Genomic DNA, 25,673 nt, shown 5'->3' with positions numbered 1-25,673 from the left:
TAATGTTCAATGGACCCTAGTTGTGTCACTTGGAATTTTAAAAAGGGATATTACTAATGTCTGGTGAGTAGCTGAGCCATACAACCTAAAACAAATTTAAAATTTTGCTCAGATCAACAGCAGAACCAAGGAGGGTACTCCCTAGTTAGAACAATGAGGGAAATAAATTCAGACAAGGTACTAGATCCTAATCACTATCCATAAGAATATAAGAAACAGGAGCAGGAGTAGGCTATTCGGTCCCTTAAGCATACTCCGTTATTAAATAAGATCATGCCTGATGTGATTGTGGCCTTAACTCCACTTTCCTGCCTGCTTCCAAAACCCATGGCTCCTTTGTTGAACAAAAATCTGTCTAACTTGGCCTTGAATATATTCAATAACCCAGCCTCCGCTGTTCTCTCGGAAAATAATTCCAAAGACTAATGACCCCGACAGGAGAAATTCCTCATCTTTATCTTAGATGGATGACCTCATATTTTTAAACTGTGTCCCCTAGTTCTAGATTCTTTCACAAGGGGAAACATTCTCTCAGCATCTACGTTATCAAGCCCCCTCAGAAACTTATCTGTTTCAATAAGATCACCTCTCATTCTTCTAACCTCCAAAGGGTTGCAACCCAACCTTTCCTCCTATATCCCATTGCAAATTCTTAGTATCCTCCTTACAAATTATTTTCCTGTTTTCAAATAATTTGCAAATTTGGCTACACCACTGTTGGTCCCTAATCCAAGTCATTCGTATAAATCATAAAATTGTTGAGGCCCAAGCACTGATTATCGTGGTAATCGTATCCACTAGAGACAGTTTGGCAAGTTGAAGATGACTCAATTATCTAGAATCTCAGTTTCCTGTTAGTTAGCCAATTTTCTATCCACGTTAAAACATCATTCCCAACACCATGAGCTCCCATCTTGTGTAGTAACCTTTTTTGTAGCATCTTATCGAATGACGTTTGGAAATCCAAATAAACAATATTTTATGGCTCTCCTTTATCCACCCTGTTTGTTACATCCTCAAAGAATTCTAATAAATTTGTCAAAATTATTTCCCATTCACCAAACCACTTTGACGCAACCCAATTGTATTTTGATGTTTTAAATGTTCTGCTACTACTTCTTTAAGAATGAACTCTAGCATTTTCCCTATGACTGACGTTAGGCTAGCTGGTCGAAGGTTTCCTGTCTCTCTCATTTTGTGAATAGTCGTGTTACATTTGCTGTTTTTGAAACCGCTGGGAGCCTTCCAGAACCGAAGGAATTTTGGAAAATTACCACTGATGCATCCACTATCTCTGTCACCAGTTCTTTTACGATCCTAGATTACAAACCATCAGGTCCAGAACACCGGTTAGCACTGTTGCTTCACAGCGCCAGGGTCCCAAGTTCGATTCTCGGCTTGGGTCACTGTCTGTGTGGAGTCTGCACGTTCTCCCTTGTGTCTGTGTGGGTTTCCTCTGGTTTCCTCCCACAAGTCCTGAAAGACGTACTTGTTAGGTGAATTGGACATTCTGAATTCTCCCTCAGTGCACCTGAACTGGTGCTGGAGTGTGGCGACTAGGGGATTTTCACAGTAATTTCATTGCAGTGTTAATGTAAGCCTACTTGTGCCACTAATAAAGATTATTATTCTTATTACTTGTCAACCTTTTAGTTTTCTCAGTGCTTTTTTTCTAGTTATTGTGATGGTTTTAAGTTCCTCTCTCTCTTTTGCCTCTTGAGTTTCTGCTATTCTTGGATCTACGTGTGTCTTCTACTGTGAAGACAGATACAAATTACTTGTTCAAAGTCTATTGTCATTTCCTTGTTTCTCATTATTAACTCCCAGTCTCATCCTCTAAGGGACAAACGCTTACTCTGGCTACTTTTTCTTTTTGTATACATATAGAAGCTTTTACCATCTACTTACTTGCTAGTTTTCTCTTATACTCCAATTTTTCTCACGCTATTATTTTTTAGTTATCTTTTGGTGGTTTCTAAAAAATTGCCAATCTTTTGGCCTACCACTAATCTTCACAGTATTGTAAGCCTTCTCTTTCAATTTGATATCATCTTTAGCTTCCTAAACTAGCCACTGTACATTCTTCACATAAAATCTCTCTTTCTCAATGGAATGTAACTTTGATGAGAGACATTAACTATTTCCTGAAATGTCTGCCACTGTTTCCTTACCGTCTTAACTACCATATTAGTTTCCCAATTCAAGTTAGCCAACTCTTTCTCCATATCCTTGTAATTGCCTTATTTAAGTTATTTTATTTAAGACACTATTTTTAGATCCAAATTTCTCACCCTCACATGAATGTGAAATTCTATCATGTTATGACCACGAGAAGATCATTTAGTGTGAGATCTTTAATTAATCTTTTCTCCTTACTCACTTTCGGGTCTAATATAACCTGCTCCCTGGTTGGTTCCAGAATCTATAGTTCTGCGAAACTGCCCTGAACACTCTATGAAATCATCCTCCAGGCTTCTTTAGCCAATTTGATTTGCCTAATCTAGATGAAGATTAAAATCATCTATTATTTCAGTATCTTTTTACAAGCTACATTATTTCTTGATTTCTTGAGGGGGCGGGGGGGCCTCTGAACTATTTACATCATGTGACTTCCTTTCTTTGTTATTTCTTATCTCCACCCAAACAGATTCTACATTTTGATCCTTTTTTTAAAAAGTTTTTTAAAATAAAATTTAGTGTACCCAATTATTTTTTTTTCCCAATTAAGGTGCAATTTAGTGTGTTCAATCCACCTACCTTGCACATCTTTGGGTTGTGGGGGAGAAACCCACGCAAACACGGGGAAAATGTGTAAACTCTACACAGACAGTGACCCAGAGCCGGGATTGAACCTGGGACGCGGCGGCTTGAGGCAACAGGGCTAAACCACTGCGCCACCATGCTGCCCAACATTTTGATCCTTTGAACCAATATTATTTCTCACTATGGTATAGTGCTTATCCTTTTTTAACAGAGAAGTCTCACCTCCTTTTCCAGTCAATCTGTTCCTATGAAATACCAAATACCCTTAAATATTCAGGTCGCATCCTTGTTCACCTTGTAACCACGTTTCTGTAATGGCTATATCATACTAATTTATTTTTAATGGTGCTCTCAATTCATCACCTCATTCTGGTACTGCAAGTCTTCAAATAAAGACCTTCTAATTCTGTCTTTTTACCATTTTTTCCTCTTTGACCAGGTGCGGGATTCTCCCATTCGGCTGCAGAGTGTCCACGCCGTCGGAAATGCCGTCGCGTTTCACGACGGCGTGCACGGGCCGCTGGCAGTACCGATTCTGCCCCTACAGGGGGCCAGCACGACGCTGGAGCAGTTCACGCTGTTCCAGCTTCCCATCCCAGCGGACTGTGCAACGCGGGATCCGCGCATGTGCAGTGGCGCCGGTGCCCACCCGCGCATGCGCGGTGGCCTCGATGCAACATTGCGCGGCAGTTCAGGGGCAGGAGTGGAAGAAAATAGGCCCGGGGAGCGAGAGGCCGGCCCGCCGATCGCTGGGCCCCGATCGCGGGCCAGGCCCCATCGGAGTCCCCCCCCAGGCTGCACCCCGACCCTGCGCGCAGAGTTCCAGCGTACAGCGGCCCTCAACCTGTGCCGGGGCAAATGGCGGCGATTTTCTGCTCTGCGGAGAATCGCGTACCGGCGTTGGAACAGCGTGGCCCGGTTGCGGGGATTCTCCAGCCCGACCCCGGGCTGGGAGAATCCTGCCCCTCATTTTGAACTGCACTCTTATGTTTGCAGCGACTGTGTCTTTCCGTCACACTCTGATTGTAATATCCGTATCGCTACCCTGCATTATTGTTTTGTCCTTTCTCTTTAACTTTTCAAATTTCCCCCCACATGAGCCTTCCCCACTACTATTTAGCTTAAAGCCCTCTTTACAGTTCTAGTTATAAAATTCACCCGATCTCTGGTCCCAGCATGGTCTTTTCATTTAGAAAAGAATGGTCTAACTGAAGACTATCCCAATGGTACAGCTCCCTTTCCCCAGTGCCCATGAATCCAAATTCTCTCCAACTATGCCTGCTGAAAAGCGGAGTTGGGAGGGGAGATCAATTGAGGAGTATGGAGTGAGGCACTGTGTAGGGCAAACGGAACCTCCTCATGTGCAAAGATGAGCCTGATACAGTTTAAGGTGGTGCACAGGGTGCATATGACTCGGGCGGGAATGAATGGGTTCTTTCAGGGGGTAGCAGATGATTGTGAGAGGTGTGGGCAGAGGGCCAGTGAATCACGATCATATGTTTTGGGGTTGTGTAAAATTGGGTAGATTCTGGGCGGGAGTGTTTGCGGTCTTAGCCAGGATAGCGGAGGAGGGAGTGGGCCCGGACCCTTTGATGCGGATATTTGGCGTATCAGAGAAGCCGGAGCTCATGGAGAGGAGGAAGGCCGATGTTGTGGACTTCGCCTCTCTGATTGCATGGCGCCAAATTTTTCTGGAGTGGTGGTCGGCATTGCCACCGGGAGTAGCGGCTCGGTTGGGTGACCTGTATGACTTCCTGCGATTAGAGAAGATAAAGTATGAGTTAAGGGGCTCTTCAGAGGGGTTTGAGGAAAGGTGGGGGATGTTTGTGACCATGTTTGAGGGGCTGTTCGTCGTGGGGGGGTGAAAAAAGGGAAAAGTCTGTACAGACTATATAGTTGATTGTTGGGGAGTATGTTTCCCAGGGTGTTTGTTCGCTGTATCCTGTTTTGATGCATGTTTGTAATAAAATACATATTACCTCTCTGGTCAACGTAGAAAATCTTATCACGTTATTCAAAGAACAGGGGAATTATTTTGGTATTGTGGCAAACATTTATCCCTCAATTAACACCATCAAAACAGGTTATCTGGCTATTTACCTCATTGCTGTTTGTGGGGCTATGCTTTGTGCATATTAAATGCCTTGTCTTCCTACATCACAAGAGATTCATGGTCTTTAATGGGTATGAAAAGCAGTGAGGCAAAGAACAAAGAACAACACAGCACAGTAACAGGCCCTTCGGCCCTCCAAGCCTGCGCCGATTATGTGTCCTATCTAGACCAACCGCCTGTATCCTTCTATACCCCGTCTGTTCATGTGCCTATTCAGATAAGTCTTAAAGGTTGCTAACGTACCTGCCTCAACCACCTCGCTTGGCAGTGCATTCCAGGCCACCACCACCCTCTGGGTAAAAACCTTCCCTAGCACATCTCCACTGACCCTTTCCCCCCTCACCTTGAACTTGTGCCCCCTTGTAATTGTAATTTCCACCCTGGAAAAAAGCCTCCAACTGTTCACCCTATCTATACCCCTAATAATGTTATCAACTTCTATCAGGTCGCCCCTCAGCCTCTGTCTCTCTCGGGAGAACAATCCCCGTTTATTCAATTTCTCCTCATAGCTAATACCCTCCATACCAGGCAACACCCTGGTAAACCTTTTCTGTACTCTCTCCAAAGCCGCCACGTCTTCCTTCTGGTAGTGCGGTGACCAGAATTGGACACAGTATTCCAAACGTGGCCTAACCAACGTTCTATATAATTATAACATACTTTTTGAGCTTTTATACGCGATATCCAAGGCAAGCATGCCATATGCTTTCTTTACCACCATTTCCACCTGTACTGCCATTTTAAGGATCTGTGGATCTTCGCACCCAGATCTCAGTATCTCTATGCTCCTGATGGTACTGCCATTTATTTTATAGCTCCCACCTGAATTGGATCTACCAAAATGCATCACCTCGCATTTATCCGGGTTAAATTCCATCTGCCATTTCTCTGCCCAATATTGCAGTCTATCTATATCCTGTTGTATTCTCTGACAATCGTCATCACTATCTGCAACTCCTGCAATCTTAGTATCATCCGAAAACTTGCTAATTAGACCCACTATGTTTTTTTCAAGTCACTTGTATATATATTACAAAGAGCAGAGGTCCCAGGACTGATCCCTGGGGAACGCCATTAGTTACAGACCTCCATTCGGAAAAACATCCTTCCACTGCTACACTCTATCTTCTACGGCCAAGCCAGTTCTGGATCCATCCAGCTAGTTCACCCCTGACCCCATGTGATCTAATCTTTTGCATCAGCCTGCCATGAGGGACCTTATCACATGTTTTACTAGTGCAATAGACAACATCCACAGCCTTTCCCATGTCAATCATTTTTGTCACCTCCCCAAAAATTTCAAAAAAATTAGTGAGACATGGCCTCCCACGTATAAAACCATGCTGTCTGTCGCTTATAAGACCATTCAATTCCAAATGTGCATAGATCCTATGCCTAAGAATCTTTTCCAACAATTTCACTATCACTGACGTTAAGCTCACTGGCCTATAATTATCCGGATTATCCTTGCAATCCTTCTTAAATAACGGTACAACATTAGCTATCCTCCAATCCTCTGGGATCTCACCTGTGGCCAATGAGGACACAAAGATTTCTGTCAGAGGCCCAGTAATTTCATCTCTTGCCTTCCTCAGTAATCTGGGATAAACGCCATCTGGCCCTGGGAATTTGTCTACCGTAATGCTTTTTGACACACCGAACTCTTCCTCCCTCGTGATAACGATCTGTTCTAAAGTGTTTACACATCCCTCTGAGATACCGCCAATCAGCACGTCCCTCTCCTTTGTGAATGCTGAATAGCCATGACCTGCTGAGGTCACGGCATGCTCTAACGCAGTTTGCCAAAGTAAAAAGAAAATTACATTTTCTTGATAGGATTTATGAATACGGGATGAAGATTCAAAACACCAGGATTTGAAATGAAAGCCAATATTAATAAATAGCTGCAGGATTTCCTTTATGATACTTTCCCAATTGGGTAAAATTTGATATGCCTGTTACCTTTGCATTTGCCGTATCAAAAATTGTCTCCACCAGGAGTATGTCAATACCACCATCGAGTAAGCCTCTGGCCTGTTCTTCATAAGCTTCAACCAACTCTTCAAATGCTGTAAAACAAATTTATTGACAGTGAAACTCCATGGAACAATTAGAGCAAGGCTTTATAGGAGCAAAATTCGGGAGCATATTTTCCACAGAAAGGGTGGAAATTTGGAATTCTCTCCCCAAAAGAGTCTAGGTATAGGAAGAATTGAAGTTTAGAAGACTAAAAGAGATAGATTTATGTTAGCTGAGACTATCAAAAGGATATGAGGTAAAAGGATAAAAAGATGCAGATGCAGATCAGCAATGAAATGAAATGAAAATCACTATTGTCACGAGTAGGCTTCAATGAAGTTACTGTGAAAAGCCTCTAGTCGCCACATTCTGGCGCCTGTCCGGGGAGGCTGGTACGGGAATGGTGGATTAGAATCAAGTGATTGAATGGACTACTGCTTTTATTCCTACGATGTGCAGGATATGCAAATCCGAGAATTTCAGTACATGTAGCTGGTAAAGTTTGAAAATAAATGCACAATTCAGTACCTACAGTCCACTTATTGATTTCTCAACAATAAGCTGTCCAACTCTTGCAAGAATTCTAAACATCCAGTAATTACTTACTGTAAACGTATTTATTTATTCCTCTTCTGAGTTCCATCCTATGCTCCCCATTATCAGTCTGAGTGATAGTAAACAGTTCCTCAGGCTTCAATTTATCTACACCTTAAAAGATCTTCAATATTTCAATAAGGTCCCCTCTCAGTCTTCTCTATTTTAAGTAATTACATTTTTCCGCCTTTCCACGTAGCTCAGGAGTTTGATTCTAGGTTTGTGATGTGCACCTCTTTGCTGATCATATTCAGGTCAAATTATGTCTTTATTATTATTGTATGGCAACATGGTACTAGATATATCCTATAAGCAGCTACAAAGCACATAAGAAATAAGAGCAAACTACATGGTCCCTCAAACCTGCTCCACCATTCAATGCTAAGATTCTACCATTATTCCACTTTCATATCCATCCCTATGTCACTGGATTCCCTGAGAAATCTGTCTATCCCAATTTAAATACTCAATAATGGAGCATCAACAAGGCAGACAATTCCAAAGATTCACAACCTTTATCTCAGACCTAAATGGCTAACCCCTTATCTGAATACTGTACCTCGGTATTCTAGATTCTCTAACCAGGAGAAACAACCTCACAATGGTCAAGCCCCTTCAGAATATTGTATGTTTCTATCAAATGACCTTTCAAGTTACCATCCTAACACTTCATTAAGCACGAAAGTTAACAATATGTAATATACAACAGCTACTATGTTAGGATATCTTAAACATTTCAGGAACAAACAAAACAGTCTATGAGAACCTACTGTTAGTAAACAGGGTGGCACAGTAGCACGTGGGTGGCATAGCAGCACATAGGCGGCAGGATAGCACAGTGCTTAGCTTCACTGTCGCTTCACAGCTCCAGGGTCCCATGTGGCCTGGCTTGGGCCACAGTCTGTGCGGAGTCTGTGTCTGCTTGGGTTTCCTCGGGTGCTCCAGTTTCCTCCCACAGTCCAAACCTGTACAGGTTAGGTGGATTGGCCATGCTAAATTGTCCTTAGTGTCCAAAAGGGTTGGGTGGGGTTGCTGGGTTATGGGTATGGAGTGGAGGTGTGAGCTTAAGTGGGTTGCTTTTTCCAAGGGCTGGTGCAGACTCGATGGGCCAAATGGCCTCCTTCTGCACTGTAAATTCTATGTCTATTCTATCAGCAACTTATTATCTCATAAGTTAAGTGACAGTGCTTTTATGTTGTGGGTGTCATAAAATCAAGATAAAGGTTATTGCATAGAAAGCTGTACAACTGGGAGCAGCCAATTCTGCAACAGCATTTGCAGTTTTAAATATAATCGTTAAAGCAGTTCCAATTTCTAGCGACCAATTTAATACTTTTAAACTGACAAGTGGCAAATAACATTTACCCCACACAAATGCCAGACAATTACCTCTCTAATAAGAGAGGATCTAACCACTGTCCCATGACATTCAATGCCATTACCATCGCAGAATCCCCTGCTATCAACATCATTGGGTTACCATTGACCAGTAACTGAACTGGACGAGTCATATAAATAGTGTGGGTACCAGGAAAGTCAAAGGCTAGGAATCCTGTGGCAAATAACTCACCAGCTGACTCCTGAAAGCCTGTCCATCACAAGTCACAAATGCGATGGAATACTCTGCACTTGCCTGAATGAGTGCGGGGTCAACAGCACTCAAGAAGCTCACCACCATCCAGGACAAAGCAGTCCGCTTGATTGCTATCCCATCCACAAACATTGGCTCACTGTCTGTGCGGAGTCTGCACGTTCTCCCCATGTCTGCGTGGGTTTCCTACGGGTGCTCCAGTTTCCTCCCATAGTCCAAAGATGCGCTTGTTAGGTGGATTGGCCAAGCTAAATTGCCCTTAGTGTCCAAAAAGGTTGGGTGGGGTTATTGGGTTACAGGGATAGGGTGGAGGTGTGGGCTTGGGTAGGGTGCTCTTTCCAAGGGCCGGTGCAAACTCGATGGGCTGAATGGCCTCCTTCTGCACTGTAAATTCTACGATTCTAAGATGCACTGAAGGAAACCACCAAGGTTCATTAGACAGCAATTCCAAACCCATGGTAACAGGGTTTTTCAGTGTAGGTTGCGAACCGCGGGTGAATCGCAGGCGGGTGTTAGGAGGGTCCCGGAACGATTGGTCGCCTCGTTCCAGGGGTGGTCCTGATTTCAGGAGAAGTGCCCAACCTGGCGCCCCTTCCAAGGCTTCTGTCAGTGCAGTAAATGTGAACTGCGGTAAAGCCCCAAAGGGTTAGAAACTTGGAGAATTTTGTTGTATAGCACCCTTTCACTCTCGGTGAAGTTATGGTGCTGAGCTGATATTTAGTCGGAGGCGGAGGTTAAAGAGAGCAGTCCCTTCCATCACTGGCTCATTATGTCGGCTGAGACCCCCCGCCCCCGCGGTGTTGTCCCCCGTTAGCAGCATGTCATTGGGTTTCTGCTTGCACCGCATCAAGTCGCAGCAAGGCTTTTATACTGCTGCGCTGCCCTGCAGATGTGCACCCAGTCAAAAAATGTTAATGTCAACTGAGCACCAACAGAATAATGGAAGCAGGAGGAAAGCAGCAAACACTAAACAAGAAATAACTGCTCACAGGGGCGACATCGGCTTATTATTTCCTTCATTCACAGCCGGGCAGCCAGAACAAGTGCGGAGTTCGCGAAAAGCCAAACGGGTGATACATTGGGTGATATTTCAACAGTAGCTAAAGTTACAACAATATCAGTTCCAACAAAGCCTTTAAGGATAGACGAGTGGAAGAAATTGAAAGTAGAATGGTACAAAAAACTTGTTTTGATGTAAACATGATGGGAAAACTACTCGTGATGTGTCTAAATCACTTTTAGTTTTTATGACAATGGAAACTGGTACTGTTGAGTATGAACTTCTTCTGAAGTACTTGGCATTGTGTCCAAAAGCAATGTCTGAGCGAGATGATTTTTATGTCATTATGCAAACTTGATTCAAAGTATTGGACGTTGGAGTTTCCAACCTCTTCATCAGTGGTTTTAGTAAGACCAATCATTGGACAGAGGCCGTGATGCTTTTAGATTCAATCAAAAAAATGATTAACCTATCACCAAGGAATTATGAAGATATCATTATTTCTGCACTCTGGCATAAAGAAGTAGAAACTGCTTGGAGGTTATTTAAATTAGCATTTTTTGATTGTGGCAAGTCATTTTGTGATAATCAATATGAAAATAAAACGATATGTATCCTTTCTTACCTGAGACACAATCAGATTTATCCTGGGGAACATTTAATGCAGAGCATTCATTCATGGTTCGCGAGGTAAATATTTAGTAACAATTACCTTTTTCAAAGTGCTGTACTGTCAGGATTTTATGATTCAATGCAAAGCCACTACAAGCTTTTACATCGAGAATGACAGCCACTGCCACTTTTTAAAGTGGAAATAAATAAGGCTGTGTGGAGTCTTCCAGTAAGAAGCGGCAACAGAGAGCAACTCACATGCCCGGCACGTACACTTGACGTCAAGCACTCTCCAGGTATGTGCTTTTGCCGCCAAATCACAGAGCAGTGTTGCTTTCATTTTCCAGCTGCAGGCAAGCAAGCCAAGTGAACTGTGAAGATGAATGGTTTTCTTAAAAGAGATGGCCAGAGGCTCAAACAGGCAGTTTACCTATTGGACAAGATCTCACGGCAGAATCTGCTAGAGAGAGCGGCTGAGGAGAGCCGAGCCCAGGGCAGGCCAGAGCAGTTTTAGTGTTAGCTTTGTACAGAGCTCCAGCGCCTCAGGTTTACATCCTGCAAAGAAGAAACTTAACCCGGGAACAAAGCAGTATAAAGATAATTTCTTGAGATATGGTTTTGTCAATTGTGCCAATGCAAATAAGGATGCAAAGTCCAAGTGAATTATATGCAGGTAAGTGCTGGCAAACGAGAAGGGAATTTTCAGATTTTGAAAGAGGTGGGTGAAAAATTCCTTTTGAGGTTGCGATCCCAAAGTCAGTTATTAACTTGCAGCTGACTCCAAATGGAAAGATTACGCTGCTGTAGCTGACCTGTGATACCACATTAAAAACATGTCAAAAGCCCATGAGGCTTTCGGCATTCTGGTGTAACATCTCCCAGGGGTATCCAGTGCTGAGTAAAACAAGCATTTTGTTGCTATTGTCCTTCATGAGGAACTACATGTGCGAGGTTGAATTTCCATTTTCATAAAGATGAAGATGGTACAAAGGAACTGGCTGAAGTCTGCACCTGATATGAACATTGCCCTCTCCTCCTTTGAACCTGATTCAAGTGAGATCATAAGAACCAATCAGGCTCCGCTTTTGCATTAAGGTAAGCAAATGTGGCGGGTATCACAAAAGTCTGTCAACATGGGCCGTGAAGGTCAGCCGGCATGGGTGCCGAAAGTCGGCCGGTTGGCAAAAGTGGGTCTGGGGAAGAAAAGTTTGAAAAACACTGATCTGGAAGAAGGACAAGAGCAGAAGATATCTGGGAACCCACCACCTGGAAGTTCCCCTCCAAGTCACTCACCATCTTGGCTTGGAAATATATCGCCGTTCCTTTACGGTCGCTGGGTTAAAATCCCGAATTCCCTCCCTAACAGCACTGTGGATGCACCTGCACCTCAAGGACAGCAGGAGTTCAAGAAGGCAGCTCACCACCACCTTCTGAAAGGCAATAAATGCTGGCTTGGTCAGCGATGCCCACATCCTGTGAATGAATTAAAAAACTGTCCAAAATTTTTCACTAACATGGATACTATTTTCATACTTATATTTCTGTAGTCTGGTCTCTCCACAGATGGCGATACTGACAATGTTTTGTTGGTTGGTCCCATTGCACCTCCCACAAATCTTCGGATACCTGTGACAAACGACATAGGTTAGTGGTACAATGCAAAATTTTACAAACAGGATACACCCTAACAAAACGCCTGTATAAAGGAACCTTGGGTGGGATTCTCCGTCCCGCCGCACCAGAACCACCTTGCCAGCCGGCCAATGGGAATTCCCATTGTGGGCAGCCCGACAGTATCGGAAAATCTCCTGGCTGCTGGCGCAAACAGCGGAGGATCCAGCCCCTATGTATATACATACTTACTTTGCCTTTGAAGTCAAATTCACACAGCAACAGGACTTGGTTACTCAGGCCCTCAAGCATATTCTGCCATGCACTGAGATCACAGCTGATCTGTATCTCAAGTCAAATTACCTGCCTTGACCCCATGGCCCTTAAAAAACCGTCACAAGCAAAAATCTATTGATCTCAGATTTACCACTTTTGTGTGAACAAGTGTTTCCTACCTTCTCTCCTAAATACCTGGATCTGATTTTGAAATTAAACACACCATACATATAGGTGAATTTACTCTTAGTATGATGCTCTAACACAGTCTATATTCAGCACATTTTGGTGCTATAGGTAACAGATATTTCTTATTCACAAGGTTTGTTTTTGTTTGGATAAAAAAGATAACATACTCAAATTTGCTCAATGGAACAAAATGTAGGTACATGGCTTGTTAAGAACTTTAAAGCAACTTTTGTTTTGCTACTAGCCTTTATCTTGCACCCTATTTTTATAACGATCTCCATATAGCAATGGGATTCGTCGATTATGGCATCAAGGTCACTTCTTGACTTGGGTGTAGGAACTGTGATTATGGCTCAGGCTTCTAAAATACCCTAGTTATGTATACATATTATATAATAATCTTTATTGTCACAAGTAGGCCCACATTAACACTGCAATTAAGTTACTGTGAAAAGCCCCTAGTCGCCACATTCCGGCGCCTGTTTGGGTACACAGAGGGAGAATTTAGAATATCAAATTCACCTAACAAGCATGTCTTTCAGGACATGTAAGAAACCGGAGCAAACCCACACAGACACAGGGAGAATGTGCAGAAGCCGGGAATCGAACCTGGGACCCTGGAGATTTGGTTTAATCTCTTGTGATTTAAGTTTTTTTAACTTACAAATAGGTAGTGGGTTTGTATTTCAGTTCAAAATAATGAAATGATTCCAATGTTTCAGGTTTAATATGTCCAGACACATTTTTCTCTCTCTTCTGGCTGCTGCCCAACATATATTTGCAGCTGAGATCAGGTATGAAGCACAGTGGGAGACCATGGGTGCTGCAATTCCATACTGTTGTATACTCTAGCTCTAACCTGATATTTTACTTTATCTGTTTGCAACTATTTAATATTCATAAGTCGAAGGATCAAGGTGAAGATGAATAAAATGTGCAACAGTAACAGCTGTTCCATGCTAGTTCTTTTGCTTCACGAGCCTCCTCCCATTCTTCATCAATCCTATCAGCATAACTCGTTTACTTCTCTCTCACATGTTTATACAGGTTTTCCTTAAATCTAGCGACACCATTGATGTCAACTATTCCCTATGGTAACAAGTTCCATATTCTCACCCCTCTCTCGGTGAAGAAGTTTCTCCTGAATCTTGATCCGATTTCTTGGTGACTATCTTATATATTAATTTATCATATATTGACAACAACAGACAGCGCATCCCACCTCCGAAATTCCCCCCTCATCTGATTTGCCAGCTGACCCAAATTCAGTTTATGCAGCTGCTCCCACTCCCGCGCCAGCTGGAATCCCAAATACCGAAAGCTCTTTCCCACCACCTTGAACGGCATCTCACCCAATCTCTTCTCCTGCCCCCTTGCCTGGATCGCAAAGACCTCACTCATACCCATATTCAATTTGTATCCCAAAACCTGGACGAATTCTTCTAATATCCCAATAATCCCTCCAATCCCCCCCCCCCCCCCCCCCCCCCAAGGGGGTCCGATATGTACAGAAGTATAATAATCTTTATTCTCACAAGTAGGCTTATATTAACAGTGCAATGAAGTTACTGTGAAAAGCCCTAGTCACCACATTCCGGCGCCTGTTCGGGTACACTGAGGAAGAATTCAGAATGTCCAAATTACCTAACAGAACGTCTTTCAGGACTTGCGGGAGGAAACCGGAGCACCCGGAGGAAGCCCATGCACACACGGGGAGAACGTGCAGACTCCGCACAGACCCTGACCCAAGCCTGGAATCAAACATGGGACCCTGGAGCTGTGAAGCAACAGAGCTATCCACTGTGCTACCGTGGCAGGACATATACCCGCAGGTTTAAGATTTGGTTTAATCTCTTGTGATTTAAGTTTTTTTAACTTACAAATAGGTAGTGGATTTGTATTTCAGTTTAAAATAATGAAAAGATTCCAATGTTCATTCCCATGATACTTTCAGGTTTAATATGTCCAGACACATTTTTCTCTCTCCTCTGGCTGCTGCCCAACATATTTTTGCTGCTGAGATCAGGCGTGAAGCAGAGTGGGAGTCCATGGGTGCTGCAATTCCATACTGTTGTATACTCTAGCTCTAACTTGATATATTACTTCATCTGTTTGCAACTATTTAATATTCACAAGTCTAAGGATCAAGGTGAAGATGAATAAAATGTAACAGCTGTGTGATGCTCATTTTTTTCTTCATGATCTCCTCCCATTCCTCATCAAATCCTATCAGCATAACTCTTGTTTTCTTTTCTCTCACGTGCTTATCCAGGTCTTCCTTAAATCTAGCTACACCATTGATGTCAACTATTCCCTATGGTAGCAAGTTCCACATTCTCATCCCTCTCTAGGTGTGAAGAAGTTTCTTCTGAATCTTGATCCAATTTCTTGGTGGCTATCTTATATATTAATTTATCATATATTGGCAACAAGAAAGATGTTGGTACCTGTTTGCACCCCCACATCATCAGCCGCCTTCCTGGCCAGTTCTGCGGAGACTTTGTTCAGACGATAAGCCTGGATAGAAGAAAATCAACATAAATTGGGCAGCAAATATTAGTATCCCATTATTGTGACACATAGAGGAATGTGCATTAATATATTGCCCTATCACGTCCCAAAGCAATTTCTGGCCAATCGATCATTTTAGGTGCAGGTTGTTTTGTAGGCAAGGAAAACAACTGTGCACTGTGAGATCCCACAGGCTAAGGACTGACATGTTTTTTGACATGTTGGTTGAGAGCTAAATGCTGACAGTTGCATGGGATCGTTTTTGACAATTTGAGCAGACAGAAAAACACTAGATTTAATGACCTATTCAAAGTATAACTCTCATCCTTAGGAATGTACTGATATCAGAGGTCAAGTCTATTTTGGGATTTGAATCCACAACTTTCTGACTTAGTGCCAAGAATGTTACCAACTGAATCCAAACTGTCAGACAGATACTAACTTCACCATAAAAACCACCTTTGCAGTTGAAACAAAAGCACAGATGCTGTAAACTACTGGAATATTTTCAAAGCGAACCGAGTATCGTCATAGCTCCCGACTCAGAGCCACTGTTTATAAAATAGTGCAATTTGAAGCAGGCAGCCTAACAATAGAAAATTTTAATACTAAATACAGGATTAGATGCTGCCATTAAGTGACATAATTTGGTCCACCGACTTTTCTAGTAAAGCTATACACGTTGTCACTGCACAGGGTCAAGACCACCTCCACGTGCGCACGGCTCAGCCTGGATCAGCTAAAAGTGGTACACAGAGCCCACTTATCAAGAATCCGTATGAGTAGGTTCTTCCCGGAGGTGGAGGATAGATGTGAACGGTGCCAAGGAGCCCCGGCCAACCACGCCCACATGTTCTGGTCTTGCCCCAGACTTGCGAGATACTGCACAGCCTTCTTCGAGGCAATGTCCAAAGTAGTGGGAAAAGAATAGCCAAGAAGCCAAGAATCAGGGGAAAGCAGCCAGGCGTGAGAGGGAGGGATAGACCTTGAGAGGGGGAGAGGGCGGGGGGGGGGGGGGGGGGGGGGGGGGGGGGGGCAGCTAAACCTAAGAGGAAAGAAAGGCAAACCACAGGAGGGGGGAGGGGTGTGAAGGAAAGGACAGGGAACAAGAGAGGAGAACCAGGGAGGTGGGGGAGGGGGGTTGGGGGGGGGGGGGGGGGGGGCGGTGGGGGACACTTGGCATCTCAAGGAACAGAGAACAAGGAGAATACAGGCAAAAGACGGGAGGAACGGCTGAAGTGGAGGTGGGCGCAAGACGACAACGGCAGCAAGATCCGTCCGGGAGATGCAAGTGACAACACCAACATCAAACCCATTTGAGTATTGCCCACTGTAAGTGTTTCTCCGGCATCCAAATGTATATTTACCTCCCCAGTCTCCAACCCCCCTTCCCCCCGCCACAAATAGTCGCCTACTTATGTGTTGTAAATAATTTTGCCAGTTGTACAGAGTTGCTGCTGTTGAGCAGGTGCACAATACCCTACCAGTTATTCTATTTTTTATTTTATTTTTTAGTATTACTTTTTTTTTGTATGTTTGGGTGTGCCCTTCTCTTCTATATATGTGTATATATTTTTTTTATTCTGTGTACATAACGGTAAATATACTTTGTTCAAAAACCCAATAAAAACCATTTAGAAAAAAAAAGCTATACACATTGTGTGGCTATTTACTGAATACGGTATTAATTCTGTAGAGTTTATCGATTATCACCCTCCATTATCTAATATGCAACAGGAATTCACTGTCTTAACATTAAACATGAGTATGGGCACTTTGCTAAGGTATATGAAGGCTACATACTGTCTGTGGAACGTTAGCATTACTGTTGAGGCAAGGATGGTCAAAGGGAGACGTTTTTAAACTGCAAATCAACCAAATCTTGTGGGATCAACCAGATTTACCTGGTGGATGCGTCCTTGCAAAGGTTTCCCTTTGTTAGGGTCCCATCTAAAATGGCCACGGCCATCGTTCGCACCATGAGGTTGGTCCCTGCGCTTCAGGGTTTCCCTTTGTCCAGGAGGCACCCAACATGGCCAATTGTGTGTACACCATTTGGTGAGCCCCTGCACCCCTGGGTTTCCCTTTGTTCAGGGACCCTCCAAAGTGGCTGCTTACGGCACCATCTTGTTCCTTCAACCCAAACCGTAACTGCTGAAGCCAATCTACAATCCTTCCTTTCCTTCTCATTGTGTTCCCCTAGTGGTCCCCCTTTCCCTCCCTCTGTCCCCCTTTCTACAATCCCCCCAGTGTGCCCCTCTTCCTATTCACCCCCTTACATTCCCGCTTCCTGCCTCTGTAGTCTATCCTCACCGCTGCTAAAATAATGTTTCTTGTTTTGAAATGTCACCTGAAGCTTGGTTGGGAATAGCATCCCAAATTTTATTCCGTTTTTGGACAGGGTTGATTTCGCCTGGTTGAACCCGGTCCTGTGTTTTACCAGGCAGGCCCAATGTCTTGGTGCACCCGTATTCTATGTCCTTCCCAACTGCTCGCCTTTGTCTGCCGAGCCCAACTCAAGTTCCTCTCCCAATTCTGCTACCTGTAGAGTTTATCGATTATCACCCTTGGCTGCTCCACGGCCTTGGGCTTCGGCCAGTGACCTGTCCTCCCTGTCGATCTCCGTCAGCTCGGGAAGCTGTTGCTTCCGACTAAGTTGCCCAGCATCTGGACCACATAGTCTGTGGGCCCCTGCCCTCGATCCCATCTGGCAGGCCCACAATTCAGATATTTTGGCGCCATGACCGATTCTCCTGATCCTTGACTTTCCCCTTCAGGCTCCCTTTTATCTTTTTATTTTGGCTCCCAGAGCAACAATCCTGTACCTCTGGATTTTTAAGTTCCTGGATCATCTTCCCCAAGCTTCCAGCTTCTTCCCCATTCTGTTGATCGCCGTCTGCATGGTGACCAGCACCTCTGTCACAGCCAACCTGATCTCTACTTTGATTGCTTCTCTCACCGCGGTCAATTCCTTAGTCAGGAATATCTTCCATCCATCTCCAGTTTGGGGGGGGGGGGGGGGCATTATCTGGGTCATTGGTCTCCCTTTCTCGGGAGTGGTCAGGGACCCCTCGCCTCATGGGTCCTCCAACGACTAGTTCGCTCGCAGTTCCTGTCCTTTTCCCCATTTTCACCTTCTCTGCAGGCTCTTGAGCTTCCACTTGCTGGCATATTGCACCTTTCCTCTTCCTTTCCTGTTACGGGTAGAATGAGTCTGAATTTTCAAGCTAAATTTATGCCTAATTTGTGTTCTGGAGGAGAGCCACCTGATTTGTGACTGCTCAGCACATCCCGTCACTGGAAGTCTCTTCCTCCCCTATTTTGTAGAGATGGCACTTGCTTATAAGTAAAACTCTTAGGGACTTAAACATGGATGGAGTTACAGCACTTACACCATTGGTTTGAGACAGTAACTGTACACATTTCTATACATAAGTAACGATTTGCCTTGGAACACTTGCCAGAAAAAAAATGTACAATTCGTGAGCAGCCTGTGCTCTCGACACACTCCCCAGGAATTTCTGTAGCTCCACTCCTCTGGCAACACATCCATTTTAAGAATTATTTTGCGTTAGGATCAAGGAAGAGAGAGTCTTGAATTGCAAAATGGCACAAATGAAAAAGACGCTCGATTCTCACACAATTTCCTGGAGTGGGATTCAACTTTAGGTATCAGAAAGATTTCTTACCAAATGTTCCAACCCATAATCTGCTTGCGCAACTCTTGTGCCGCTGAAGGTATTTGTCTCCACAATATCTGCTCCAGCCAGCAAGAATTCCTAATATTTAAAAATAAATTACAATTACTTTCCTGATAAAAAGGAAATAGAACATGCATTATTCAAAATCCTGCATTCGCATGCACTTTCTTCCGATAAACCTATAATCCTGGTGTCACACTTTTCCGTGTCAGATTTTGGGAAGCTAACATTTTCATTTTGCCATGTAAAATGCCACAATGTAATTATTTATTCTGTCCATGTTTGTTAATTACTAGTTCTGCCCTGGGGATTCTGCAACCTTAATTCGAGACCAAACAGTGTATCATACCTTGTGAATCTTGAAGATAATGTCAGATTGCGTTATGCTGAGAAGGTCATTGTTCCCCTTTAAAAATTTAGGATGGTCTTTGAATTCCTCACCACGAAAATCATCTTCCTCAAGTTTGTGTTGTTGAATCATGGTGCCCATTCCTCCATCCAACACCATGATGCGTTTTTGTAAAATTGCTTCCAGTTCATCTTGAAGAGTACTCCTCAATTCTAGAAATAAGATTTATTTATAGTTAATCAATTCAAGAAGAGAGAATATATTTACCTTATTATTGGTTATTTCTTGCAAGTAAGGATGATTGTCTTCCATGAGTGCGAAGATGGCTGAATCAGGAACTGCAGACTTTATATCAATTAAGGTCATTTGTTATCACTTGGGGGGTTTGGTCATATATTATTAATTCAAGTCATACAAGGACTTCACCAGGGGCTGAGACAGGTAATATTAGGGAGGGAGACAGTTGTGATGGCAAGCACTTGGAATAGATACTCAGCTCAGGATCAAATAGAAAGACTTGTATTTATACAGCATCTTAAATGACACCTGGACCTCCCAAACATTTCACAGCCAATGAACTACTTTCGAAGTGCAGTCAATTGTGATATAGAAAATTGCACATAGTAATCTCCCACAAAAAAGAATATGATGAGGATCAATCTGTTTGTTTATCAAATACAAAATATTGGCCAGGTTAGCAAGGATAACACTCCTGTTTTTCTTTAACATATCATGGGATTTTTGATGTCCAGAGCAGACAGGTTCTTGATTTAACATTTAATTTCACAGAACGATTACAGCACAGAAGCAGGCCATTCAGCCTGTTGCATCATTGTAGCTGCCTGAAAGACAGCACCATCATAATGCAGCATCCCCTTAATCCTGCATTCTCAGAATCAGCACAGGTTTTCATGTTCAAGGCTCCAGAGGGACTTGAACTCACCATATTCTAACTCAGAGATAAGGGTGCCATTAACTGAGCCATGGTGGACACATCAGGATGCAAATGTTTAGCCTGAGATTGTAGACAAAGAAGGGTGAACCTGGTGGTGAGGGAACAGAATTTGACAGTATGGAGAGGGGGGAGCTGGAGGATGAGGGTGGAGCTGAAGACATTGGCTTCAGTCTTCTTAATGTTTAACTTGAAGATATTCAACCAGTCCAGAAATCAAAAGTTAGACAAACAGGAGAGGTTGAAACATTTTTGGAGAGGTACATATGAACAAGGAGCAGAAGGAGGCCATTCAGCCCCTCAAGCCTGCTCTTCCATTCAATAAGATCATGGCTGATCTGATAGTAACCTCAAATCTGCATCCTGCTTACCTCGATAACCTATCATCCCCTTGATTACATTGAATCTACCCACCCTGCCTTAAAAATATTCAAAGACTCTGCTTTCACCGCCTTTGCAACAAGAGAGTTCCAAAGATTCATGACACTGAGTGAAATAATTTTGTCTCATCCCCGCTTTAAATGGGCAATCTCTTATTTTTAATCAGTGACTCTGAAGGATGAGTGTTGTTACTGTATAATAATTGGCACCTGAAAAGATTAACTGGAGTTAAGTGAATGGAACAGCCCTTCAAGAAAGAATGTCAATCTATTTAGCAACCTACCAGGTCCTCAGAAGATCCCAAAATACTATATCGACAGAAGATTTCTATAGTCAATAGGCAAGTGGCAGCCATATGGTGCACAGCAAGGTAACAAACAATTAGTGAATGTATAACTCGAGATTTGTTTGTAAGTTTGGGTGGCACCGTAGCACTGTGGTTAACACTAGTAAGAGCACAGGAATGCTTCACAGAACTGATGCTTCACAGCGAATCAGGTTTGATTCCCGGCTTGGGTCACTGTGCGGAGTCTGCACTTTCTCCCCGTGTCTGTGTGGGTTTCCTTCCACATGTCCCAAAAGACGTGCTTGTTAGGTGAATTGGACATTCTGAAATCTCCCTCAGTGTATCCGAACAGGCGCCGGAGTGTGGCGACTAGCGGATTCTCACAGTAACTTCACTGCTTGTGACACCAATAAAGATTATTTATTATTATTATTACTGTATTAGTTGTGATTTTGAGTTTGTGACAAAGATAACTCCTGTCCTTTCACTAATGTTGCCTTGGGATCCTTTATACAAGAACTAAATAAATATGAAGTAGAGTACACCATTTGGCCATTCAAACATTGGAGAGACCAAAATCAATGTCTTCAGCTCCATTCTCCCACCCCACCCCCAATATACAATCTGCCTTCCAAATTCCTGCAGACCCCGCATGCTAATTCTGTAATTCATGCAAAGGATCCTCTGAATGCAAACATTCCCCAATCCTTGCTGCTCCAATGATATTGTGCTTTTTTATTTTTCCGACCAAAGTGGGTAACATCACACTTCGCCACATTATATTTAATCTGCCATGTTTTTGCCCACTTACCTAACCCATCCATATTTGTCTGTATCCCCTTCACCACTTACTAAATTCCCACGTAACTTTGTCTCAACAGTAATATGTTACACTCAGTCTCCTCATCTAAGTCATTAATATTGATTCTAATTAGCTGATGCCAAAGGACTGATCCTTGTGGTACCCTGATAGTTACAACCAACCAACCATAAATGTCCTGTTTCATCTTACACTATATTCTGTCCATTAACCAAACAACAATAAATACTTATATATTACTTCCAATCCAATGAGTTCTGATATCCAACAGAACATGCTCTGAAGAGACTTAATAATAATATTATAATAACCTTTATTGTCACATGTAGGCTTACATTAACACTGCATTGAAGTTACTGTGAAAAACCCCTAGTCGCCTGTTTGGGTACACTGAAAGAGAATTCAGAATGTTCAATTCACCTAACTCGCACATCTTTTGGGACTTGTGGGAGGAAACCAGAGCACATGGAGAAGCCCATGCAGACACAGGAAGAACGTGCAGACTCCACACAGACAGTGACCCAAGCCGGGAATCAAATCTGGGACTTGATTTAATGTACAATCTGACACCGCAGCTCTTCCTCCGTAATGCATTCAAGGGTCAGTCTGGATTACAGCTCAGGGTTGCAGTGGCATTCTAAACCATATTTTGCCTCAGACATGAATGCAAATAACTGAATCAAACTGACACCTGTTATTTTTATATAAAACTTTTAAAAGTACACAGTTTTATATTTAGAAAGAGAAAAGGAAAGACTTGCATTTATATAATGTTTTTTCAAAAATAATTTTACAGCCACTTAAGTACTTTTGAAATGCAGTCACTGTTGTAGTGCTTGAATATAAATATTGCCAACACTACCCATAACATGGTTAAACAGTAGTCAACAAGGTGAGTGTGTGTTTGGGTTTTACCCCATCAACAACTATCTCAACAAGATGAAGTACTGTAAACCTATGATACCCAGGTCCATTGCCATCTTCTAATAACTTTTTCATGATCACAAGACATCATAAAGAACTGCTTTAATGGATTTTGAAACAAAACTGTGGCATTTCCTTCAGATAAAAAGTGGTGTCACAATGAAGACTGTGTATTTTTTGCATGCATATTTTTAGACTTGTAATTACTGTAATGGAAAGGACTTGAGGAATTTTTAATAACCTCAAACCAGACTAAACCACTTTACAGCCAATAAAGCAATATTGTTAATCCCGCTGTACATAAGAAAACAAGGCAGCCAATCTGCACGCAAGGATTAAGATCAGGTCATCAAAATCCAGCCATATCTGTCTGTGTTTCCTCCGGGTGTTCCGGTTTTCTCCCACAGTTGAAAGATGCGCAGGTTGGTGGATTGGCCATGTTAAATTGTAACGGTTAGGTAGGGTCACGGTGATAAGGTGGGGAGTGGGCCTACATAGGGTACTCTTGAGGAAGGTCGGTGCACTCGATGGGCCGAATGGCCTCCTTCTGCACTGTAGGAATTCAATGATTTTTGTTTAAGACATATTAGTTGAAGGATAACTATTGGCAATCATCACTCCTTGCAAGAATCCTCCTCAACTGCCTCCTCCCAGTGGCTGAAGAGCTGATCCTCAAGTCTCAGTGCTGCTTCTGCCCACCTAGAGAACAATGAGCATGATCTTCAGTGCAAATCAAAGCCAGGAAAAGTGCAGGGAGCACGCCAACCTCTGTGCATGGCCTTCTCTGATCTCACAAAGGCTTTCGACTGTCGACTGCCTGCAGAGATTTGTCACCATTCCCCACCTGCTCCACGATGACATGCAAGCCGTGATCCTCACCAACGGAACCATCACATACCCAATACATGTGCAAACTGGAGTCAAACAAGGCTGCGTCATCACACCAACACTATTCTCCATGTTCCTTGTCACAATACTCCACCCCATTAACCTGGGGCTCCCTGCTGTGGTGGAGCTAACCTACCAGACAAGCGGGAAACTGTTCAAACTCTGGTGCCTACAGGCCAGAAGCAAGATGCCCCCAACTTCGGTCACCGAGTTGCAGTACGCAAGCAATGCCTGTGTGTTCGCACACTCAGAGAACAAGCCAAAAACCATTGATGACACATTCACTGACGCATTTAAGAGAATGGGCCTCAGACTAAACATCTGGAAGACAAAGGTTCTCTACCAGCCTACTCCTGCCACACAAAACTATCCCCAACCATCAAGATCCACAGTGGACAATGTTGATTATTTTCCATACCTCAGGAGCCTCTTCTCGCCGTGAGCAGACATCAACGATGAAATCCAGCATCAATTCCAATGCATCCTTCTGACGCCTGAGGAACAGAGTGTTTGAAGACCAAGATCTCAAATCTAGCAGCAAGTTCATGGTTTACAGAGCAGCCATGGTCTCTGCTGTCCTGTGTGCCTTAGAAATATGGAGAATGTACGGCAGACACCTCAAAAAGCTGGAGATATATCATCAACATTGCCTCTGCAAAATCCTGCAAATCCACTGGCAAGATAGGCACACAAACGTCAGCGTCCTCTCCCAGGCCAATATGCCCAGTATCGAGACACTGGGCACACTCGACCTGCTGCAATGGGCAGGCCACATTGTCCACATGCCGGACACAAGACTCACAAACAAGTGTTCTGCTCCGAGCTCCGCAATGGCAAGCGATCACTAGCAGGGAAGTACAGGGACACTCTGAAAGCTTCCCTAAATAAATGCAACATCCCCATCGACATGTGGAAATTGCTTGCCTTAGAACACACAAACCGTAGAAGAAGCATTCGCGAAGGTGCCAATCACCTCGAGGGTCACTGGGTGGAGAAGGCAAAGAGGCTAAGCGTGAACAGCGGAACGAGAGCGCAGGATCCAGAGCATCCCACCCACCCATCTCTAATCAAACACCCCCTACCCCTCATCAAATACCCCCTGTCAAACCTGTGGCAGAGTCTGCTGATCCAGGACTGGACTATTCAGGCACCGCAGAAGTCCCCCTCGACCTGAGGAACTGCCCAAGAAGCTTCATGAGAACAGCGATCGGTTGTATTGTTAAAGGCGGCACATCCGACAGTTAAGCACTCCCTCCGCACTGCACTCAAAGTGTCAAACCGAGATTATGTTCTCAGGATTGGGGCTTGAAATCGTTCAGCCTCGGTGCTGTTACTGAGCCTATAGCTGAAATTTGGACAGCGGTTATTTTGACACTGCCCCTCCGCTGTGAGGTGCCCACCGTGTGCCTGTGTGACCCCCCGGGTGCCCAGTCTCGCTGAAGCGTGGGCGCCCTGACTGACAGCACCCGCCCTCGGCCTTAACACTACCCTGAACCACCCCGCTTACCGGCTTCCACCGGTCCCGTGCCGAAAGTCGGTGCCATAGTGGACCCTCCGCTGGCGAGTCGAGCCAATTTCAGCCGGGTCCGGCAAACGCCAAAGAGCCGACCCGCTCCCGCGAACCACCGCAGCGCGAAAATCTTCCCGGCATTGGTTCACCAAACCGCACCAACTGCGCAGGCGCCGACTCTGCCCCGCAACACTGATGCGCAGGCGCCGACTATGCCCCGCAACACTGATACGCAGGCGCCAGCTCTCAACCGCCTCCCACGTCGGATAATGATTACGCAGGCGTCAACCCCACCGCTCCCGCCCCACCCCTTCCTCTGCCCCCCACAACAACCTTCACAGCGAGACGTCAGTGCGCAGGCGCCATCTCTGCTGCTGCTGAGTTGTCACTTCGCATGCGCTGTTTCCCCTTCCTGGCTGCGCCTCCTCACAGCAGGGATGTGGAACGTGTCTGTCACGTTAATTGATGGGAATAGATATTCATATTTGCAAAAAAGCTTCAACAGTTTGGATAGAAGCAGGCACCAGATTCAGGTACATAGAACATAACAGAACATACAGAGCAGAATGAGGCCATTTGGCCC

At 44.0% G+C, this 25,673-nt stretch overlaps 1 protein-coding gene across 1 annotated transcript in view; it reads right to left on the bottom strand.

Moving 5' to 3' along the window:
* The window catches only part of mtr (5-methyltetrahydrofolate-homocysteine methyltransferase), a 114,465-nt gene extending 89,203 nt beyond the window's left edge, over positions 1-25,262 (bottom strand). The window contains exons 1-6 of the mRNA XM_038814423.1: positions 25,088-25,262; positions 19,330-19,541; positions 18,969-19,058; positions 15,216-15,285; positions 12,226-12,318; positions 6,839-6,945 (exon numbers count right to left, since the gene is read on the bottom strand). Coding sequence (XP_038670351.1) covers positions 6,839-6,945; positions 12,226-12,318; positions 15,216-15,285; positions 18,969-19,058; positions 19,330-19,541; positions 25,088-25,124 — 609 coding nt within the window. The 5' untranslated portion in view covers positions 25,125-25,262. The remainder of the gene's footprint in view (positions 1-6,838; positions 6,946-12,225; positions 12,319-15,215; positions 15,286-18,968; positions 19,059-19,329; positions 19,542-25,087) is intronic.
* Between the last annotated feature and the right edge of the window lie 411 nt (positions 25,263-25,673).

Source organism: Scyliorhinus canicula, chromosome 1 (assembly GCF_902713615.1).
Source record: "Scyliorhinus canicula chromosome 1, sScyCan1.1, whole genome shotgun sequence".
Taxonomy (NCBI): domain Eukaryota; kingdom Metazoa; phylum Chordata; class Chondrichthyes; order Carcharhiniformes; family Scyliorhinidae; genus Scyliorhinus; species Scyliorhinus canicula.
Note: the sequence above shows the minus strand (reverse complement) of the source record. Positions and strands in the feature narration are given on the sequence as shown.